This window comes from Egretta garzetta, unplaced genomic scaffold (assembly GCF_000687185.1).
Source record: "Egretta garzetta isolate BGI_Z169 unplaced genomic scaffold, ASM68718v1 scaffold4, whole genome shotgun sequence".
NCBI lineage: Eukaryota > Metazoa > Chordata > Aves > Pelecaniformes > Ardeidae > Egretta > Egretta garzetta.
Window position 1 is genome coordinate 1880419 of NW_009259329.1, and position 22508 is coordinate 1902926.

At 44.1% G+C, this 22508-nt stretch overlaps 1 protein-coding gene across 2 annotated transcripts; it reads right to left on the bottom strand.

Annotated features, from left to right (window-relative positions):
- Positions 1-1047: 1047 nt before the first annotated feature.
- On the bottom strand, positions 1048-16119 carry MED26 (mediator complex subunit 26). 2 transcript variants are annotated; one of them, XM_035892331.1, is made up of 3 exons: positions 15874-16119; positions 5171-5245; positions 1048-3813 (listed from the first exon to the last, which is right to left on the bottom strand). In XM_035892331.1, the coding sequence occupies exons 2-3, from the start codon at positions 5234-5236 to the stop codon at positions 2119-2121; spliced, it is 1761 nt and encodes a 586-aa protein (XP_035748224.1). In that variant the 5' UTR covers positions 5237-5245; positions 15874-16119; the 3' UTR covers positions 1048-2118. The 2 variants fall into 2 exon arrangements, with proteins under 2 accessions (XP_035748224.1, XP_035748223.1); XM_035892330.1 differs by having other exon boundaries at positions 15868-16118.
- Between the last annotated feature and the right edge of the window lie 6389 nt (positions 16120-22508).

The following is a 22508-nucleotide window of genomic DNA, read 5'->3' on the forward strand; positions in this document are numbered from 1 at the left end:
GAGGGAGAGAGGGCAGGGGGAGAGAAGATGCACAGTATTTTTTTACATAAACAACCTCCCAGTATTTTCCAGAATTACCAGCTTTTTAGCGCTCTACTATCAAATCTACCTTTCTGAACAGCAAGATGGTCGCTTTCCCCAACTCTAACATACGCTGCTTGACCTCATCAACTGCAGAAGGACAAAATGGAAGTAAACTGAAAATATACTTGGAAACATTTTTTTGGTAACCACTTATTCTGGTTTCACTCTCAGACCTCAGATTTCAGAAACGGAAGCAAACAGACATCAGTTGAGATTTCCGAGACACCCGGACATTTCAATACCAGATCACAAAAGCAGTAGGTTTGAACAAGAATGACTTAAAAATAAACCAAACCTCATCCGTTGTATTCCAGGGAATGAAGCAACTTAACATACACCTGGCGAGGAACACCCTTTTAAAATCATGTAAGAGCTCGGCTCTGCTCCCGCAGGCAGAACTCTTGCCAAGGCTCTTCTCTATAGAAGTGAGATCCAGCACAAACGGGTTAACAGAGTTAACATCACTAAACCTAGAAATATTTTTGGTATCGTGTCCCCTCCCCTCTTCCCCCCGGAGAGAAGCCCAGCACCGGGGACTGCAGAAAACAACCAGTCCCGAATGCTAAAGCAATTACAGTTAATAGAAATTCTTAGCTTCCTGTACGTAACCAGGCTGCTTTAGAAAGCATTTTAACAATTAGGAATAATATATTACAAAGTTACTGAGAAAAAAACCCCGATGAACTGTGACCTTTTTAGCCGTTGAGGTACATTAACAGCAATTGGGTTATCAGTCTCCAGACCCTGGATGCAACCAGAGTTAAAAAATAATCCAACCTGCGCGACCGAATACCACCAACGTGCTTGGAAGACATCTTGTATGTGCCTAACAGCCAGCTGCATTCGACAGCGTCGGACGGGATTCAGCTTCACCACACCGCTCCGACGGATTCTCAGTGTCGATGATCACTTAGCTGGTCTGAATTGAGCAAACTTTAAAAAAACATGAGTTAAGTATAAATAATTCACAAACTGTTTTGTGCAAATTTTTTTTATTTCCACATTTATATCACAATGTGTCCACTTAAAGGACCAAATAGCAAAGTTGCTCCCTTCTGCATCCCAAGAACACAGAAGTCTAGTTACTGTACATTCACTAAGGCTCTTTGTTTTTGCAAATTGCGTTTATGATGGATATCCATAAGGCAAACAATATCTAAAGGAATGGTAACAAGTATATTTCCAGCATACAAACAGGCTTCCTTTTTCCCCCTCACAGTACAGTTACAAACTTGTAGCACCCTCATTACATTTAGATTCTAGAAAAGGTGATTTTTCTTTTTTTTTTTTCTTGGTTTTTTTTTTTTTTTTCCTAGAAGTTTGCAGGAAGGGAAAAGGAGGAAAAATATTTGGCTGGTGGTGGTGGGATCAAAAATATCGTTAAACATCTAGTTTTTGCAGCATTTCTCAGAGACTGGATTTAAACTGAAACCAGACTAAAATATGTGGATGCCTATGGAATGTTGAGCTGAAGCTGGTCTCCCAGCCTGCAGTGCAACACCTGCCGTTTAAAACCCAATCTCCGTACCACATGACTTTAAAAAAAAAACAAAAACGCAATCATGTTCAGAGATGTGATACAAATAAAACTACAGTTTTTGCACATCGTCTCTCGAATCTCTCACTGCCAAATAAAAACCCAAATCAAGTCAAATAAATAGATGCATATTTTGTTAAGGTAACTTCCACAATTTTCTCTGTACCTGCCTGTAATAAGATTCCGGCATTCAGAAAGTGCTGGAAATCCTCTTCACTTCTTGGGGACTAACACTTTTTTATAGCTGGCTCGCTATAGAGTTTTGAACTCAATTTATCAACCTTCGTATGCCTTCCTTTGCAATTGTTAGTAAACTGGTAGCAGCATTTCACAAAAGGAGAATTTAAAGGACAGAGCTGGAAAGAACCGGCTCCCTCACACCCTCTGCTCGTTGGGCCTGTTTGTCCAGGACAGGAGGTTTTCTCCATCGTTAAGTGGCATAGTGTCTGCCGTTCTTGCTAACTGCAGATGTAAAAGCATTTTTAGCAAAACTGTACTCAGTCTAGGCAGACGTAAGGCAGGATGTTCAATCTACCATCATCCCCATGTGGATCTAAAGATATGCACTGTGTCCAATCATACCAGTTACCCTGTGTGTCATAACAACCGTTCACGCCTGGCCAGTTATGTTCACGTATTCTGTTAAGGTCATCACTTGTGACCTCTCTGGTGACCCCAGGCAAGTCTGTAGGTTTGCTGTTAGGAGCTAGAACATGAGTCTTTCTAGCCTCTTTTCTAGTGCTTTCCTCCTGCTTTAAATATTCAGACATGAAGTAGTGAGCTCCTGGAGTCTGTACTCCTGATGAAGACAGCAAGCTACTCTGTCTGTTTAAATATGACTGAATGATTTCATTTCTGGATAATTCTTCCCAGTTCGTTTGTTCAAAGGGGCTTTGCAGGTTGGGTTTTTGCTCCTGCTTTTCCGTTTCTGTCCTGTGCTGCTCAGTAAGTGCAGGGATTTCTACCTGCAAAGGATCTTTCTGTGTTAAAGGTTTTATCTGTCCTGTCATGGGATCAAAAGTGAGTTTTCTCTCTTTTAATCTCACAGGTTTCACACCCCCTTCTGTCACGTGCCCATCCAAGTTGACTGTATAGTCTCTGGGTCGGTACCTTTTCTTCTTTTTACTATCGGAACCTGAAGCAGCATCATCACTGTCCATTTTTGAAGTGTCCTGTGAAAAGCCCGTGTGTGACGTGAGAGATTCCCCGGGGTGGGAGCTGGTTTTGCAGCTGGGAGACGTGTGCTGTTGAAGTGTCCCTGCTGTATGCCTGTGCTGGCTTTCAGAAGGTACCTGCTGCTCCTGCCAGTGCTGAGATACCTCAGTTACTGATTGCTGAGGGAACTCCAGTCTTTTTGCTGGCATGGGAGGTGTCGATGGTTGCATCAAGGATGGTGGCGGTGATGGCACCTGTGCAGTATCTAAGAACTGAGACCTTTGAGATGGACTAGGCATTGAATCCTTTGGTGAGTACGTAGTATGCTGCCGAGCAAAAGTATCATGCCTAACGTTTCTGGGGCTAAACGAGGAACAGCGAGGACTCTTAGGTTGGTGCGGTCCTGTGGTTTCTTCCGACTTATCATGCTGCTGAAGCACTGCAGTCTTTAGTAACGAGGAAGTGCTTGAAGGTTTTACAAGTCCTGGAGAACTGGTGTGAGGTTTTACAGCATTTACTGGGATCTTACTGTGTTTATCATTTTCACTGAGTTCTGTCCTGCTGCTTTCAGGCCCTGCATGTAGATTTACGTCTACAGGACTGGGAAAATTTTCAGGACTACCTCCAATTCCATTTGTCGGAGGGGGTGAAGAGTTTTGTAATACTTCATGACTAGCTTTGGAGACTTTGGGGGGAGGAGGGCCCTGATGCCCATCCCTGTGTTCCCCTTTCCTTTTCCGGTTTCCCAATTTCTCTGTTTTTGGAGAATTTATTTTCTGTATATCATTCCTTCTTTTCAATTCGCTGATTGGCTTTGACCCAGCCACAGCAGGAAGTTGCGCTTCTGGTTTGCAGTTGTGAGCACCACCATTTGCTGACCCAGGTGGATTCGGCAACCCTCTTGGCACTGGTTCATTCGGGGTTACAGGTTCTATCAACTTTTGCCAATTCCGCAACAATTTCTTGGCACGTTTGGCAAGTTCCTCATTGGACGTCTTCTTCCTCACCTCATTGATAAGCCTCCCAAGTCTCGTTTCCTATAAAGAAAGAAAAGTGGGTTTACAAACAGGTATCATTCTAAACAAAATCCTTCAGGTACATTTCTGCCTTGTAATGCTTACCCTGAGAAATACCTTGCTAAAAACCACTATAGATTTAAGTGTTGAATTAATCTCTTTGGAAAGGATTAGTCCAGTTGGTCCAGCGCTCTGCCACGCAACACAAAACCTACTGCAGGTTTCAAGTCACCCTGTCTTTATTCCCCAGCTAAAGCAGCAGAGCCATTAGCTGTGAAAAACATCAGAAAGGAATTCTTTAATCGACAAGCATCTTTGAGAATAAAGGCACGAGCTCAGATTCGAGGGGAAATGCAGCACCCAAGGCAGAGCAGGTGTGTGTTTATCACAATGAAAGTGTGAGATCCGCAGAAAGAGGCAAGAGAAAAAAATTCCAGAGTCTTCGCCTGTTACAGTAATACGTCGACAATAAAAATCTCCATTTCACAAACCTGACTAGCCAGGGTGCGACTTATGTCCTACCTTCCTCTTCCATCTCTCCTCTCCCCTCACTCCCAGTATCTTGAAAGGCCAATTTAAACAAGCATTCCTAGGGTGTCCCAAAGTGGTTTCATAAGCGGAAGGAAGTGAAGTGTTTGATTGTTCCCAAAGCACATTTGAAAACAAAGAATTGTTCCACAAGTTAGCCTACTTAAGAAAAGCACTTCAAAGGAAAACATAGACCAGACTGTGAGAGAAATACGCAACACGCTGTGATACCTATGTTGAAATACAGCTGAAGTTATAGTTAAGCAATAGTTAAAAGCAAGTAATAGCAGTAATTTCAATAGAAAGATTGAAAAAAGCTTTTTATTTTAGCCATAAAAAACTTCACTGGGCTCTAAGAACAGCCAGCCAGTCCCACCTGATACTTCAGCTCAGCTTTTAGCACACCTCATCTCACCAACTAGATCAGGCACTGAAGCCTGCTTAACTGAATTTAAGATTAATTTTATAGACACAGAGTAGCTATATTCCTATTTCAGATTCTTCAGTGCTTGGTCACCAAACATCTAAAAAGGTGACCAGTACTTCAGCAAGGAGAGTGATGTTGCTGAATGCACCAGAATTAATCAGTAGCAAGTAATGATTAATTTAGTGCCCTACGCAAACAAGGAACCATGCTGCACAGAATACTGATCTGAACCCGGAAAGAGTCGCTGTGTGTGCATTCAGATGTCAGAAGCGGCATGAGAGGGACAAAATAATATCTGAATTGTGAATCCTTTGCAATCAACCTATTGTTTCAAGAAAAGCTCTTATGGAAATGAGACAGGCAGAGAAAGTCCTTTTATACACACACACAAAAATAATAATCAATGTTTAGAGGGTGACATACCTCAAGTGCCTCTTTGGTAATGGGGTATTTCTCCAGGCTGGAGATCACTTCCAGCACTGCCACCATGTTATGGATCTGCAACAAGAAGACAAAGTCACTTCATGTTTCGCGTACAGGTCTTAGATATCAAATGCAATTTAAGACCTCCCACTTTATAATTGCTGGAAGCGTTAATCACAAAATTACTATCACACCGTCTGGCTTTAGGGAGCAGATTGTTCAAAGAATAGGCCAAGGACACTTCGCTGACCTAGTTGGAAACTGCAGGAGCTGTAACAAAAACACTCTTATGTAAAACTAAGGGAAACATTAGCAATAAAACCAGCATGACTTCCTAGCCGAGTTCCGAGACCCCCAGCGAAGGGATCAGTTAACTGTCCTACAGCCTAACGGGAAACCTAAGTGCTAAGCGGACCAAGGAGAGCATCGAGTCGAATCAGGAATCTTGCATTTATTCCTTTGGCACTGCTGTAGCTTTACACAAGTCACCATTCTACAATTTCGTTTAAAATATTGAAGCTTCCCGTAGACCAAGAATCCAAAAACCCAGGTATAAACTCCTCCAAGTTTAAAAGCAGAGAGGAAGCAAAGCCTGTGCCCAGTAGGTGTCCTCAGACCATCACCCAGCACCAGACGGACCAGCGTGGGATACAGCCCCGGCTCCCAAACAGCCACCTAAAAGCTGCAATCATTCGAGAATTCTATTTCCTGATGTGCGAGACGGTGAGGAGTAACTGCAGAAATTCACGTTACATTAACAAAGCGCGTACCAGGTTTTCTGATGGGCTTCACTGCAACACTTCTGTACGCATGAGTTCGCTCCACACAAAAGCAGTTGCCGCAATCTGTAGCCGTTAAGCACAACTGTGATATAATAATCTCTATGAGAAACCCCAGACTACACAGAGATCCGTATTGCCACTGCCTGATGTTAAGAGCACCAAAACCTGGAATGTCTAATTCACCTTTGGAGACAGATTTAAAAGCTTAGCAAGGGAAAACTTGAATCACAGCCTCATTTATTGCTTAATTTCATTTGTGACTCAACTGGACGTGAACTGCATCTGAGAAAAATCTCGGAGCAGGAACCTCTGCAGGGATCCCACATGATCCTAAAGTCTTACCAGGAGCATAACCAGGTAGCCCCACCCTCCCAGCCACACACTCTGCTGCAAGATTCTTCATTTTAAAAAGGCTGCAAGGTTGTAAGAAGTAGCTTTTCCAAGTCAATTCTACCCTTCCACTGAGGTACAACAGGAGAATCAGAAGTCTCCTCCTTTCAGCAAACCTTGGGCTTAGACAGCGGGTTTTTTTTCCATCACGGCAGGATCGCTCAGTATTGGAGATATGTGGATAAAGCTGTCAGCAACTAAACACTTTGCCTGATTTTCAGATTTACTTTTAGCAAAGTTATTTTTAAAGTCTATATAGGTTTTCAATGATTACAACTCTTACAGGTTGTAAAACCAACTTCAGACCCAAGATGAATTAATTTGTCATGGTCTTTTCTTCACCGAACTACGATGCCTCTGCAGATATTTAAAGCCCTACCATCCGGTCAGGTCTGGTAAACTCCGCTGAAGCTCTGAAGCGGCAATAGCACGTATTTTGACATATTTTACTTCTTACCATTTCACTTCGGTGCACTGATTTTCTTCCATGTTTTGATCCTTGCACTGCCCCTCAGTGCCTCAGAAGGATGATTTAGCCCCACAGTTTAATACATAAGATCAGTTGGGGTTTGTTTTTTTTGGTTTCTAGAACCAGAGCACTAGAACAGCTAATGTTCAATTCAGGGAGTTTCCAGACAAACATTTTTAGACTTGCAAAACTTGATACTCTCCTTCCCAACACAATTTCGACTTTGAATTACCAGAGTGCAAAAAGGCTCTGTGTATTGAGCACACCAATAATTGGTACAATTATTTCTGCAGTTACTGGTAATCCCCAAATATTCATTAACCGAGGGCAAAAAAAAGGATCATTAGTCTATCAAAAGGTCAAGATGGGGAAAGCGATACGCTCGTGTACATACACACCTACAGAAAGATGAAATTGGTCAGGGAATTTCCAGTAACAGCTTTGCCTTTGTTTCAATACACCCAAATACGCCCGAATGCTAAATCACCTACCAGAGACCAGGTCTACACCAAGACTGAGCGGCTGTTACTTCATTCCCTCCTGTGAGGGACACATGGTGCCAATTAAGACAGGGAAAGCAGCCTTGCACCCCTGAGTCTGTGCTGATGCTCAGCTTCTGGTAAAACACAAACCACCCTTTTCAGATTCTTCACACATTTGTAACCAATTGAAAACACGCTGCCGCACTGAAGCAATCACTGCAAGGAGCACGAAGCCTCACGCTCGAGATCGGCCGCAAGCAGCTCTTTTTTTTTTTTTCCCCTTCTTTTTGACATGCAGGGAAGCATGGGGTTTTCTTAAAAAAATAATAAAAAATTCAGGCAGGTTCAACAACTTCTCCACCCTTCCCCCGTAGTTTTTCCACCCTTCCCCAGTAGTTTTTCCACCCTTCCCCAGCAGTTTTGTGCAGCTTACTTGGAATACTTCACTCAAACTGCGTAAAGAGAAGCTTATAATAAAAATCATATTCACCTATTTCAAAATAACAAAAGACTATGAAGTTTCTTGTGGTATAATTAAGTACTATGATGAAAATGAGATGACCTCCCCAAGATGCCTCAAATATCATCTATCCAACGTGACGACACCTATTTTGATAGCAGCAGCACATCAGTATTGCACATCAGTATCTTTACCTTAAACTATCTGCTACTGGCTTAATAAAATTAATATATTGTCATATATCCGACATGAGGCTGAACTTACAAAACCTACCAGGACATCATCCTACTTTGAGCAGCACCAGAAGTGACAATTTATTAATGCAAGCTGCTGTTACAAACACTTGTTGGCTACACGGCAGATAAGTAACAAAGCAGAGAGGGACAAGGGAGTTTGGCAACCTTGCTCTCTTCAGCCACGGGCTGAGCGTACACAGTTGCATAAGTCAGCGTCTCAGGAACTTGCACATCAGTTTAGTTTCTATTTGCCTTTGTCTACTGACACTGCAATCCATTACTACCACCCCAAAACAAGAACTTCCATGAAGCAACCCCAGGACCTCACATTTAGGAGCTTGTGGAAATCAGCTAAGAATAATTCATACAGCATTTCAAATTATCCCGTGCTATTCCCATGTTGTGAAGACTGACTGGCACACAGACTAATTCACTCAGAAGTTTACTGGAGAACATCTGCTTTGAGTCATCTGTGATAATCCTTTCCAGCCAACCCTAATGACAGTCACAGAAAACAAATCTTATTTATTCCATGCAAGTCTCCCTAAGTCATTCAGCCATACTCTGGAGCTCACTACTGGAACCACAGACCTTTTCCAAGTCAAGCACTAAATGTTTTTACTACAGCCTCAGACAAAAGCATGGGTTTCTCAGCTCTCTGCAGAAGATCAAGCAGCTTAATTTCCTTTTTTAAACTGCTATCTTAATCCTATTTTAGCTTTTATAAATCATGAACAATTCAGTAATTAAGTTCAGGGTAAGTGCTGCACAGCAGTTTAAAAGGATAAAATGTGCGTTGAATAAGCAATTTTGGGGGTTTTTTTAATGTTTCACAGGGATGCTTCTAAAGATCTTTGCATGCACGACTAGACCACGATAGATGACAAACCAGATCTGAGTTAGCAAAAATGATGTTGCTGAGACAGCTACACAGGCCTGGAGTAGGAGGAGTGGGTATTTCCTTGTAACATGAAAACCTGAGAGCCAGATGCTCAAATTGAAAAAAAAAAAAATGCAGTGAAATTGCTAATACAGATTCCCATCCTACTGGATTCTGGCTAGAAAAGCTCTTTTTAATCACTTGCGTGAAGTTCACGTATCAGCACTGAAAGGCATCTTTTGACACAGTATCATCATCATCCATATGGGTCACATCAGTACCTTTAGAAGTTTCTAAAGTGTATTTAAACTTGGCCTAGTACGTCTAGAGTCCCTAATCATGGAAACTTTTCTAAAAACCAAGTGTAACGCTATTATCCTCCTGAAATCACAGGTTATAATACTCCATAATCTGACTCCAGGGTGAGCGGTTTGAAACAGAGCATACAGATGTATCAGAAGACAGTGGCTTTGAGAGAATGTATCTGTCATCATACTTCCACTTAGTTCCTCAGAATAGGTTTTGCTAGTTTCAGAGAAAACACTTCTGTAACATTTCCCCACCTATAGTATCAAAGCAATTTTAGAAAAGCAAGCGGAGAAGGGGATGCACCATGGAAGACTAAAGAGATCTTTCCAACTTTCCTGTAGCATACAAATCCAGATCTCTACGGCCAGGTTGTATTAGTTGCCAACAGGAATCGCCAAGAGCTGCAGTGTGGTCTATACACCAGTTCACAGGAGGCTTTGTACCATTTTTTATTGTCTTCCCCCTGCCCCTAGGGACAGCAGAATTTTCTTGTTATATGAACTGTCACATATCCAGGGGCCGTGGGTATCCTTAGGTAGCGCAGGATAACGTTCAAGAAAATCCCAGGCTCAAGGTCAGCATGGCCAAAATTGCCAGAGCCGATTCAAAGGAGGTACAGCAACAGCACCACCAGCACCACCATCCGCTCAGCTTATTTTCTCCAGAGCAGCGGAGTGATTACCTGCATCTAAGCACCGATTCCTACCCCAGACCGGGGTCTCTCATCAGTATTGCATCTTGCCCCCAGCACTGCATTTGTATAAAAGCTACTTCATTGCACAGTAACCTGAGATATGGAATAAGTAGTAAGAAGAGAAAAGTTGCTATTCATGGCAGGCTTTATTTAACCGCAGCAATGGAAATACAGTATCGTAGTGTTTATCACTTGATAGAAGATGCACTGAATACCAGACGCTAATGATACAGATCATGAACAGTAAACTATCATGTCATTTTTCCAAAGACACAGACCAAACACACACAGTTAGAATTCAGGCTACAACCTGCTGGTATTTAGTTCAGTTCCCTTGCAACTGATCTATTAACAGCTCCCCCTACCCCCAACATGACATGATGTTGTCTGAAGATAGGGTACAGGAGATACTATTCACAGGAATGACAAACCAAAGAGATGACCATGCACTACTTTGTTCATACTTATTGAAAATGTTTGAAAGTCAGTTTGCTAAGGGGAGTTCAAATATTCCCCAGTACACAAAAGATATTTTCTTGAAGGCAGAGGAGAGTTTTCTAATAGTATTCAGTAAAGCAGATCTTTAAAGATGAAGGAATCAATGATTTGGGTTGAAAGTCATCCACCGAGAGTATCTTCTGTAACAGGGAAATTCATTTGGAGTCCGTGCTTTGAAAACTGATCAAAAACTCATGCTGCAAAACAACAGGAGAAGAAATGCTCCTTGACTACCAAGAACAGTCAAAGAAGTGGCTAAGCACAGCCAGCACTCAGCCTTCCCTCTGGATTTAAAATTTCCAGGTCTAATTTAAAGATTCAAAAGAACATGCATGTATTTTATTTATACTCAGGCTTTATTTAATGGTAAAGTAACATCATCCAGACACCTTCCCATATATACTTTACAAAGCTAGGATCATCAAACAAGAGTAAGGTCAGATTCCAACAAAATACCGCATTGCGAAGAAATCGGCAGACCTGAAATATTTCACTTGAGCAAGACAAGAGTTCAGCCCTCTGTTACCTTTTGGCAGTACGTACGCACGCACGCAAGCAAGGTGTAGAGAGACTCGAACAGCCAAGAGATGCAGAGGAGTTTGCCAGCAGAAAACACAGTTTGCCCCAGCAGTTACAGCCTCCAGACACGAACCCACAGCAGTTGGCAAGCACCATCAACGCTCTAGCTCTTCTCTACGTGGTCCACTCCAAAGGAAACTTCTAACCCTGGCAGAGGTCCTTGACCTAGCAAGAAAACACCCCACACTTTGGCAAAGGCAGGGGAAACCACCCAACAAGTGGAGTATCCATTGGAGGAGTCGTTTAGAAGGTAAGAGGTAGTAAAATACAGATTACGGAGAGGAGACGCACACGCAGAACATAACCAGTCCACAGAGCAGCAGTGGCACATGGAGGGAAGCCTTCCTGCTCCACAGGAAGAGGTCTTTGAGGCAGATAGAAAACAATCAACAGCGTAACACTTTTCTTCACTCATATTTATTAGCCAAAACTGGAAGACATTCTTGTGACTACAGAGAGGAATAATTGTCTGTCAGCTTCCCCATTCACTAAACATTTTGTATAACAGTGTAAGGACTGTACCTGTAGTGCCTACCCCTCAGCTGTACATGAAACACAGATGTGCTGCAACATGATCGCCCCCCCCCCCCCAAAAAAAAAAAAAAAAAAAAACCCAGAAGAAAAGCACCAGACCATGAAGCTGGGCAAAACCTTTTTGGGGAACAAATTTATTAGCCCGATTGAAAAAGCCCAGCAGTTGAAGCGAAGGTTAGTTACGTGAAATATTATTAAATTGGAAAGACGTGTGGCACAAATTCAAGGTAAGGGAACAGATAAGAGGAGCAGGTACTGCGGAGCACAAAGCCAGGCAGTCACTGTCACCGCAGGCCAGAACGGTCTCAGTGGTATCTGCCACAGCACACTGCAAGCAAGAGCATTTTAAGTCTTGTTTTTCACTCAACACCATACTGATAAGGAAAGGTATAGGAATCAAATTCATCTGGAATTCATGTTCATCTCAAGGCACCACAGTTCAAGAACATATACAAAGAGGAGTTCAGAGGAGAGCAGTGGTAAGAAGTTTTGAAAACATGGTTAATAAGAAGTTTAAGTACACAGTTCACACAGTATTTAAAAAAATAGGGAGGAGACACACAAAGCTTGAAATAAGCCTCCCTATGCGTTACTAGTCATAATAAAGAAAATGGTGATCAACTCTTTTCATGCTCACTGCCTTAATTTGCAACAAGACAAACACTGATTATGTATTAGGAATAACCAGAGAGCTACCAAGGCACTCCAATAAGCTCTCAAATAGTTTCCATAGCCACTGCAGAGGTTTAAGAGCAGATTAGACAAGCCTGGCAGGAGTGGTTTTATGTAGGTGATGCTACTTCAGCAAAGGTGAGGGACCACGCAGCTTCACGAAGCCCCTCCTGGCCATGCACCCCTGTGATTCACACCTGGGGAACAGATACTGAACAGCAAGGAGGAGAAACACATTGAAACACCCACCTTATCTCATCCAATCTAGACTCAAAACAGAAATTCCAAGTTCTGTCCTCTCAAAGGGATACATACAAGTAATTATACAAAGCCAATTATGTTAGAAAGGATTTACAAATCAACACTTCAAAATCTGCTGCCCCACCACATAGGGCAGGCTCGCTGTCCCAAGGGAGGGTGATCCCAGAGGAAACACCCAAGGCTGTCCCAGCCTTCGCCGGTGGCTCAGCACCGCTCAAGCTCTGCACCCCCTTCGTGTCACCATTTCAACCACCTCGTGCTTACCCCTCTACATCCCAACACCTGCACACACTTCTGAAAGAGCGTGGTCCCGCCAACACAACGCACAATAAAACAAGAATAGCCACGGGAACCGTTATGTTTGACCCAGCCCTACGCATCCATTGCCTTCCGGCACAAATACTACCGCTCACACGGCCAGCTACAAATGTGTTTTAACTTTTAGTGGAACAACGTAGCGTGTCGTACAGAACCAAAGAGCACCAAATATTGCAGCGTGTCCCCCTCCAGGTGCAGCAATGGCTACAGATTATTTCAGCACAATAAATAACACCCATAGCACTAACACACAAGCCCTGAAAACCTGCGCTGGTCCCCAGGACATCTAACTACGAATCAGTTCCGTTGTACAGATGATAACCATTTCTCTTCCTCTTCCACCTGCACAGAAACTTTAGCCAGATGAATCTTGGTAGCTACTATTTATTGTAAGCTTAAAATTATTGCTTAAAAATCTAAAGAGCCATAAAATGAGGCTGCTGTGCAATCAAAATCACAACTGCTCCTACTATCACAACAGAGCAACGCAGAGTTTGTTGATTATTCAGGCAGAGTAACATAGACTAGACAGAAAATTCAGCCTCAAAACGTGCCCCATTTGATTTATCATGATCTTGGTGCTTTCTACGGTAAGGAGAGATCCACTTATGCAGCCAGAAGTCTGTGTTTGATTGCAGGGATTCGGGGATGTGAAAATCCGACACGGAGAGTTAATGCACCACAGGCGGGGGCGGGCAGAGCCGGAGGCTCCCAGCACAGCAGCTCTCCGCTCCACCTGCACCCGCTGTACGCTCTTACCCTAACACGGGCAGAGGAAAGTCAGACACCAAACGAGATGAAGAGAATGACCCCTAAAGGCATCACCTGGACAGAATCATCCTGCAATCACCTCTTAATCTTAATGCACTCCGGAGAACTACTGGTGATCTAAAATTATTCGACATGCATTTAAGGACTTGATGAGAATGGCTTCAGCAGGTCAAGAGCTTTCTGAAATTCTTAAATATTATGTTACCCATCACACGGAAGATCTACCCAGAGCTGTTAACACCGAGCAGTTGATATCTGAATGTAACACTCTGTGTACTGATGTCACCACAATGTAGACATTTCACTCTTTTCTTGAAAAATAAAAACACCCATCGTTGTACTGGTGTACTTTTAAATGCAGCAGGCCAACTTTTTTCAAAATGCTAGAGAAGCATCTCAGCCGATCCCTTAAATGATAACGGAGAGTAAGGGAATGGCCTATCGAATACATTGCATGGTGGAAGTTATTAATTCTTCCCACTGAAATGCAACATGCTTGCATGACTGCTCACGAGAATTTAAGCACGGCATGCTTGTCCACAAAACCTGAGAAAAATAGTCTTACAAATTGGGCAAGTTTTAAATACCAAGTTTGGAGAGCAGTCACTGTGTCCTTCCAACAGCAGTCACCGATACCAAATTTCTGCCAGCACATACCACAGGGAAGTTTTATGGATATATATAAAAAAAAAAAAGCAATCTACCCATCTCCTAGGATTATTGCTCACCAAATTCTAGATAAAATGCTGCTGCCAGTCACCCATTTCCAAATACCTCCACTGTCTGAAGCCTGTGCAGGTCCTCAGGAGAATACACCCTGTTGGGGAAAGCAGTGACCCCCCCGACAATCAGTCGAGAATGCTCGGCCATTCCATGCAGCAGCACAATCATTAGCAGCTACTTAGAAACAAAATGAGTTTTCTACCTTTGGCTGGGGAAAAAAAAAAAATCTTCCCCCAGACTGCTGTAAGAAAACCACCTTTCATCTCCGAGCTCCCAAATTGGAGGGCTTCTTTAAGACCAGCTCCACTCCAGAGCCAGTCACCCAGCGTGATGGTGACAGGACAAAAGAACCCGGTACCCCATCAGCATTTTATTGATATTTAAACACAGCACACTCAGGAAGCTGCGACCTGACCTGACTCTAGTTATTTCTACCCTAGTAGCAAAAAAACTTCATGATTTCCACTTAAGACCCACTGAGGCTTAAGCCCCTTGGCAGCCGTCAAACAGTCCAGTGCAAAAAAAGACTACACAGAGTCAAAACCCAAAGCTCATACTTTGATCGACTGGAACTCTTCCAACACAACAACAGAGACCGTGTTTTCATGACGCAGTCAGATCCTCACCTAGTGCACTCACCCCAGAAGCACCCAAGCCGCGGGCACCCCACCTTTGCAAATACCTTTGAAACATCCCTTCTTGCATCTTCTTCTCTTCCATCTATGCTCAACGCTACTCAAGAATCAACTGTAGTTCCTCCAAGGATAAACTATAATATCGAGGTATACATTTTGCTAGAGCTTTCAGGCTGATAACATATACAAACATAAAAATCCCTTGTTCCTTCCCATGTAATTAATTTACACAGCTCCAGTGTTAGTTATGGACCATGCTACCCAGCTCAAAGAGCTCTGCTTAAGCGACAGCTCCAGTTACAGACGCTCAGAGCTGGCTGTAGATGCGCTGGAAGTTTGTTCGCTGAAGTTATGAATGTGCATCACCACCCTGGGAAAAACCCGTGCTCCTCTACCTTCCAAAGTTCTACACTCCTTAAAAGGAAAAAATCAATCCATTTAGACCCGCAGTATAATCACAATACTCTGCAAGCTCCGTGAAAACAGTATATGAGAAAGCAGCTCCACAAAAGTGCTGGCTGTCATTCTTCGACAAGACTTCCACCTCTGCACGATCATCTCTACAGCAGAAAGTTTCAAAATACACCCAGTTGAGTATGTTGCTGAATACTACAGACAGACTTGGACGTAGGATTCCTCTCCTCCCCAGCTGCTATGTTAGAAAACCACTTTGTTCAGTAAAACAGAACTAATTACGTTTTACTTCCAGGACTCCTCAATAGAAATGTCTACCACCGACTGTTGGGACATGCTGAAAATTGTATACTTTGATATTAACAATCACACTTAAGCATGCACCGCTGCCCCATGAAAGCCATGCCCCGGAAAACACTGACATGCTGTTAAGTTTAGCAGATTGCACCTCAAATTAAAGCAATTTACTAGCACTTAAATATTGTTCCAAACACCGAAAGCATGAATTACCAGCAGAAAGAATAATATAGCTGTTAGAATACCTAATAAACAAACCTACATTTACATTAAACTGAATGCGATGTACTTACCTTTACCTTAAATATTTCTTTAAAGACCAAGTGCGTAAGTGGGGCCACATCATTCCATCTCACACACACCGAAGGAAGTTTATTTGAAGTTATCACCAAGCACAAAATGGGTGAGACGAGATAGCAGTAAAGCGTTAATCAGCCAAAACAGGCATGTTTTTTTTTTTTTTAAATTTATAAAAACTATACTGACTTTAATTTTAACTCCAAATCTAATATATTGGAGTAACTAGGCCTTAAAAGAAGCGCTTCGTAATTAATATCAAATTTCCCCAGTAGGCAGAATCAATTCCTTCTTTAAGAAAACTTTGTGGGTTCCGAAAAAAAAAAAAAAAGACAACTCTGCTCATCAGCTGCAGCAGCTCCTTGAAGAGCCTGGAAAAGGCTCTCCCCTCACAGGATACCGGGAGAAAAAGCTTCAGCTGCTCTGAAACTACTTTGATCAGGAGCCAAAGTTGCCAGGATGGCAGCACTGTTGTGTCATATGGCCATACCAAAAACCCTCAAGAGATGCAACAACCCACAGCTTACACCCTCCCAAACTGGGCTCACCCTCAACTTACCGTACCAAACCCTAACAAATGACAAATTGGGAGTTTCTGTCCGAGGTGCAGACTTCTGAAACACGGGCTAAGCTGAAGGTCTTTGTATTTCCCAAGACACAGATTGGGTCTCTCTCCACCTGGGAGCTTTTGACAACAAATATTTTCCCTCCCACCCATGCCAGTGTCAGGCTGCAGAGCCTCAGCAGCAGGAGCTGATCCAGCTGCACCCCGTGCCCACCCCACCCCTCCCAGGGGCCCTGTGCTCAGCTGCCTCACCTCCCTGCTTTCTTGGGTCAACTGTGTGCCAGGGCACACCAAAATGGCTTCAGGCAGGGTCCTGGGTGCACCAGCGGCCGCAAGAGCACAGCTGCCCCAAGTCAGAGCAACTCGGGAAACTGCAGCCTCGGGTTCTTTGCTGTCTGGGAAGTTTGGTTTAGCAGCTCTCTCCTGGAAGGATGCGCATGTTGCACATCAGCTCTCTTTTCCAAACTGTGGTTCACGGTGACTGTCAGAGGTTATTCCTGACGTTTATTCTACCTACAAAAAGTTGGTTTTTCCATTCAGTAAACCGCTTCATGGTTACACCAAGAAAAATGTGTTAAATTCGTTATTGCCCTCCAGCCTCCCAGCAAGCAAAGTGTCCATTTCTCACCAGGGGTCCAGTGTGTGCAGACAGGTACTTGCTGCAAAGTTTTACCATTTGGATTTGAAAAGCCCGATCCCCTTCCGTGAAACACCCTGACAAACAGAAGGGCATCTGCTGGAGGGCGCTGCTCTGCACAGCTTGAGCCTGTACCGCTTGGGGCTGCCACTACTCCACCGTCACCTCTCCTGGCCACGCACGCTCCCCCAACTACTGCTTGTGCCAAAACTGCCACCTCCCTGAGCCCAGGATGAGCCAGGGCAAGGAACGAGGCCCCAGACGAGCCCCCTTTCAGGTAGGGTTTGGCCAGGTGAGCTCCTCAGCCGGCCCAGTGCAGGGTCAGCGCAAGGGAGGGAACAGGAATGTGCAGCTGGGGGCGGGGAAGCGGACGGGGGTCCCAGCAGCTCTCCCACCGGGTGCAGCTCCCTTGGCAGTTCCAGCTGTGTAAGCCTGCGAGTTTAAGCCAAGTTGATTTTTAATTATTTGGAGCCCTGGCCACACAGCCTTTAGTGTAAGGTGGCTTACTCTTGAGCTGCAGAGCTCCCTACTCAGGAGCATCCTCCTGGATACCCATGAAGAAGTTTCCCAGCATGTCTCCCAGGAACACCTTCCGAGCCTTTGCATCACTGCACTGCAACAAGCAGAGGGTCCAATTCCAGACATCTTTGAACCACACACAAGCAACAGTGACAATGAAACCTCTACAAGCGAAGCCTGATCATAAGGCATCCACTCTCATCTCAAAAAACACGGACAGGCGTGGGTAACTTTCACAGGTAACCCACAAATCTTTCCTACGGGGTCCCAAGCCAGCCTGCTGAAGCAGCGGGGAAGCACGGAGCACTCCATTTTTCAGCCTCCGTACTTATTTAAACACTTGAAGCATTTTTAAACACCCAATTCTGCTGCCACACCTGTGCCAGTACTGTTAGTGATGCCCCAGAAGTTTTATCAGGTAACTGAGCTGCACCAAAAACCACCTGGGGAAAAAAAAAAAAAAAAAAGATATCTTTTTTAAACCCTGATCAATTCCCCAATTCAGTTCACCACATGATCCTACAAATAGCTGCACCCGCACACATCAAATGGGTGTGCGGAGCAGGAATAAGAAGTGGGTGTTATTTAAATTGTCATTGCTGCTGTAGCAAACACTCAAATTACAGTTTAAGAGCAAACGACTACTGCCGTCACCACCTCGACTCGCGGAGCTTCAAGGAATCGACAACAGAAAGGCAATTTGGCATTCCCCTTGCTTTGACCCCTCAACCCAAACTCCCTGCTACTTCTGTTTGCTCAGATTTTGTCGTAGCAGCCTCCAACTTTATAAGGTTCTCACTACTGCAAGGGGTACCGTGCAAGGGGAAAGTTTTTAACACTAACCCCCCCCCCAAACCTCTCAAAAAGTAACAGTATTGCCCCCAATAACAAATTGACCAGGATTATCCAGGCAACTAACCAGGCAAATGCTAACCCGGATGAGTTAAACTCAGTACCTAGGTAAGCATCACTGTTGGAATATACTTCCACCAAGCAAACCAACCACAAAAAGCGGGTTTTTTTGGAAAGAGGTGGACAGGAAAGCTGCAAAGCAAGGCCAAGAAACTACCACTGCCCTCAAACAGGTGAATTCGAGTGTATCCAGCTGTTTACAATGCATCAAAAAAAGCAGTCACCCTCATTTAAGGTTATTTAGAATCATGGAGAAGCTGAATACAATGGGACTTATGGCAACAGGCCCAAATCTTTATCGGGAACCCAGGACTGACACGGTAACGGCACTTCAGACCCGACACGTTAGGAAATGCCGCAACCACCCGCGTGTTTCACCACGCACCTGAAACACAATTCCCTGCCTCGATGTACAAAATGCGAGAGTACCTGAAACCAGATGAGCTGCGACACGGAAATAAACCAAACCGGTGAGAGGTACAACAGGTCCCAGCCTCGTCGCACCCTGCAGCTTCCTCAGAACTGGTAAGCTTATTAAGGCTTCGCTAAGCAAAGGCTAAAGCTGAAGCAAAAGCCATGGAATGCTTCCCTGCATCCAGAGAAATCAGCAAGGCCCTGCCGAAGCGAGCCGCTGACTTCCTCCGCTCTCTGCGGTTACGTTATTACAGCAGTGCCCGGCACCTTCTCCCCCCCTTCTGAAACTCAGTTCTGGAAAGCGTATTTATCACTGGTGAGAGAGGCGCTCGTTTTTAGGACTTTGGTAAAGCAATCAATACCGAAAACAGCCATGGAGGCATCTTTAACTCTGCAACTCATGCGTCAACTGGAAGATCACCCCAGGCCAATGCACTAAACATATCACGACACACGGCCCAATTTATTAATAGTAAGTCGGATCACGGACCTCTCCTGAAGGTCTGAGCAGCCAGGGCCGATCGAGATGCTGCACGAACAGCAGCCTGATTTACAATCGGCTCCAACCACGCCGTGAGCTTATAATGGGTTGTTACTCAAACCAAAGCCGGGTTTGCATCACAGAGAGGTGTTAATAGCAAAGAATTAAATTATTGTCTAATATTTAAAATCGGGAAAAGATTGCTACATATTCAGGATGAGGAACCATTTAATTGCAAGCACAATTCTAACAGCCAGTTGGAAACGACAGGCTTTCCCGCAGAGCTAAAACTAAGAGATCTCATTATTCCTGCCATCAGGTAACAAATTCCCTGAAGAGCACAGAGCCCGATTTAACAAGGCAAAGGTGTTCTGCTTGGTGGAAGAGGTGGTTTCTCCGCACACCGAGCCCAAAGGGAAAAGCGTTGCTTCTACCAGAACCAAGGAACATCTCCCCTGTAAGGCCTCGTGCACCGGCTACAGCGAGGTCTCGGACACTCTCTCCGGTTACTGTTTCTACGCAGTTCTCCCAGGAAAAGGATTTTCCTGCAAGGAAGTCGATCGCCCACTGCTGTGGGTGACACCGCCGAACTCATGCTCTCCTCCAACACGAGTCTCGTTATGTTCTCGCTAACGCACCAGCCTTGGAAGGAAATCGATGTTGATACTTGGTGTTTAAGTCGTGCAGCAGAAGTAGTTTGCCCATATGTTTTTTTCAAGGGGAAAAGGCTGAATAAATGAAGACATAATACCAGGCATCCCGGGTGGCTTCCACGATGATGTCATTTTTTTTAAATAGCTTATTTCTTATAGGTCTCCTTTGAAATGGAGGTTACCCGTGTCAATTCTGAACTAAGCGTGTGAAACCAAGTTATAAATATGTTCTGCAGCAATTACTAGAAGAGGTCTCAAGCGCTACACGCATGTGTGCGATTAAAACATCGCTCCCGAGTCAGCATGGCTTCACGCAGCGGCTAAACCAGAGATGAACAATCGGCATGGAAGAAGATTTCTCCAAGCAAGTAGGTTCTGAAAGCTTGGGGAAAAGATTGTTTTGACCAGTTCAGCTGAACACAGGTAGGGGAACTTATCTCTCTTTTTCTGTTAAATTTAAGGCAGAGTCAACCAAGACCTGTATGTACTGCAAAGACCCTTACAGCGACACTGGAATGCACGTCCACCACGGAGAAACAGCTTCTGTTAGAGGACATATCAGTGAAGCTTAAATTTACAGTGCCCCACAGTAAAGTATTATAAAGAACCATATCCTCCTCCTCAACCTCACAGAACTGGACTGGTTTTTGCACCCCTGACAATATTAGTGCCACTTTCGCCCTCCCCCGAAACACGCACATACACACACGGACAATTATCTTGAAATGCCTGAATGAAATCCAGGCCTCAAAGCTTGACTTTCCTTGGTAAACAAGGAAGTCAATCACAAGGATGAACGCTGTGAGTTTGAGTGCAACCACTTCTTTTAGGAGAAGCCTCCAAGAGCCAGAGGAAAGTAGCCAGAGTTTTCTGTGAGCGCCCGCAAGCACGGCAGCTCGTAGCTGTGTTGACTTCTTCCTGCGGGAAAGCATCAGAACAGTTTCTTAAGACTTTTACGCTGGTGCCCAAGTGAGATTAAATTCTGAATCTGCCTTTAAGCATGTTCAAAATGTGAGTTTTAATTCCCTTCAGGAAAATGCCATGACAGGTAGTTCTACTGAGTGTTTACCATGCACGCTATGTGCTTTGGAGGAAAAAAAGTCTGAGATCTAAGCCACCCAGTGAATCTCAACCACACCACCTCTGCTCTCCTTCGAAGAAAAGGTTAAAATGGAAGACAGCCCCCTGCCTACAGGCACTTCTAAACAATGGGCTGATTTTTCCACCACCAATTATTGCCCTGGATAAGTATCAAGTATGTAGAACTATAATTTAACATACATTACTCCTCAGCTTATGGGGCTACTGACCTGCTGGAAGCTCAGCAGAGCTATCGGCTGATGCTCTAACTTCCCCTTGCAGACAGCTGCCTGGGTATTTCTGGTCCCCCTCATCACAACCAAACTGCAAGCGAGTTCGCAGCATAATGTAACGCTAATGCGTGGAGAACGAGGAAAATGTCCATCACAAAATGTATTTCCTGGCTGCTTAATTCCACACAGCCACAGTGTTTTATAAAGTAACACCAGAAGTAGGGTAGGTAACCAGTGCTGCCCACAGTTTGGAAGTGAAAAGAAACCATAGATCTGTTAAGAATTTTATTAAACCAGGTTGACACTCGGTCTAACATAAAGTGAAAAATTTGCAACGGCAAGAAGAGAACTCGGAGCAAATGAAATTCATGAAGTGTACTACCTGACATTTCAGCAAGACCCACCTGGAAGTACTGCAAACTCAAACAACTCTGACATTTAAAAAACCCACAATTATCATTATAATTCATTCCTGTTACTCGTACATGTAATATTGCAGCTCGTGACAGATGCCCATCACAGGGGATTACTAAAGGAACTACAAGGTCAGGGAGATTTCTCTTCAGTTTTCACGTCACACGCAGGCCACTCCAGAATGTTTCCAAACGCCAATAACTTTATTAGCTACTTTAAGACTTCAATACAGGTCTATTACAATAAATCACTTGTTCAGACAGAAGCAGGTATGACTTTAATAGGACGAAAATACCATTTCACATACCCAGCCTCCTGGAATAACGCACACACACGTTCAGCCTGACGCACCCGTAGCTGCCCCCACAAACTGCAGATGGCCAAGACAAACCCACCTTTGCGTCCTGCTGTGGTGGCTGTGTGATCTAAGATTCAAAAATCTGACAGATTGCAGGCTCTGCAGTCCTCTTTCGGTAATAAACACCTAAGCGGAGAACTGCTTTAACGTGCCAAAAAACCCTTAAAAGGAGTAAATGATACTTTGGGTAACCGCCACTGAAACGTTAAGGCCTCTTACAGGTAAAATATACGCTGGCTTCTGCGCTTGCACTACATCCCAGAAGGAGCAGATAAGCTCATTAGCGTGCTGCAGGAAAGGATAAAAGCGAAGAACGAGGCTGCTCGGTGCTGGAGCAGCTCCAGAGCCACCGGCGAAGTCCTCCCGGCGGC

Excerpts from the sequence above, each read along its gene's own strand:
- MED26 (XM_035892331.1), bottom strand. The coding sequence starts at position 5,236 with ATGGTGGCAGTGCTGGAAGTGATCTCCAGCCTGGAGAAATACCCCATT. Across the intron at positions 3,814-5,170 it reads TTACCAAAGAGGCACTTGAG|GAAACGAGACTTGGGAGGCT; the intron begins GTATGTCACCCT and ends CTTTCTTTATAG.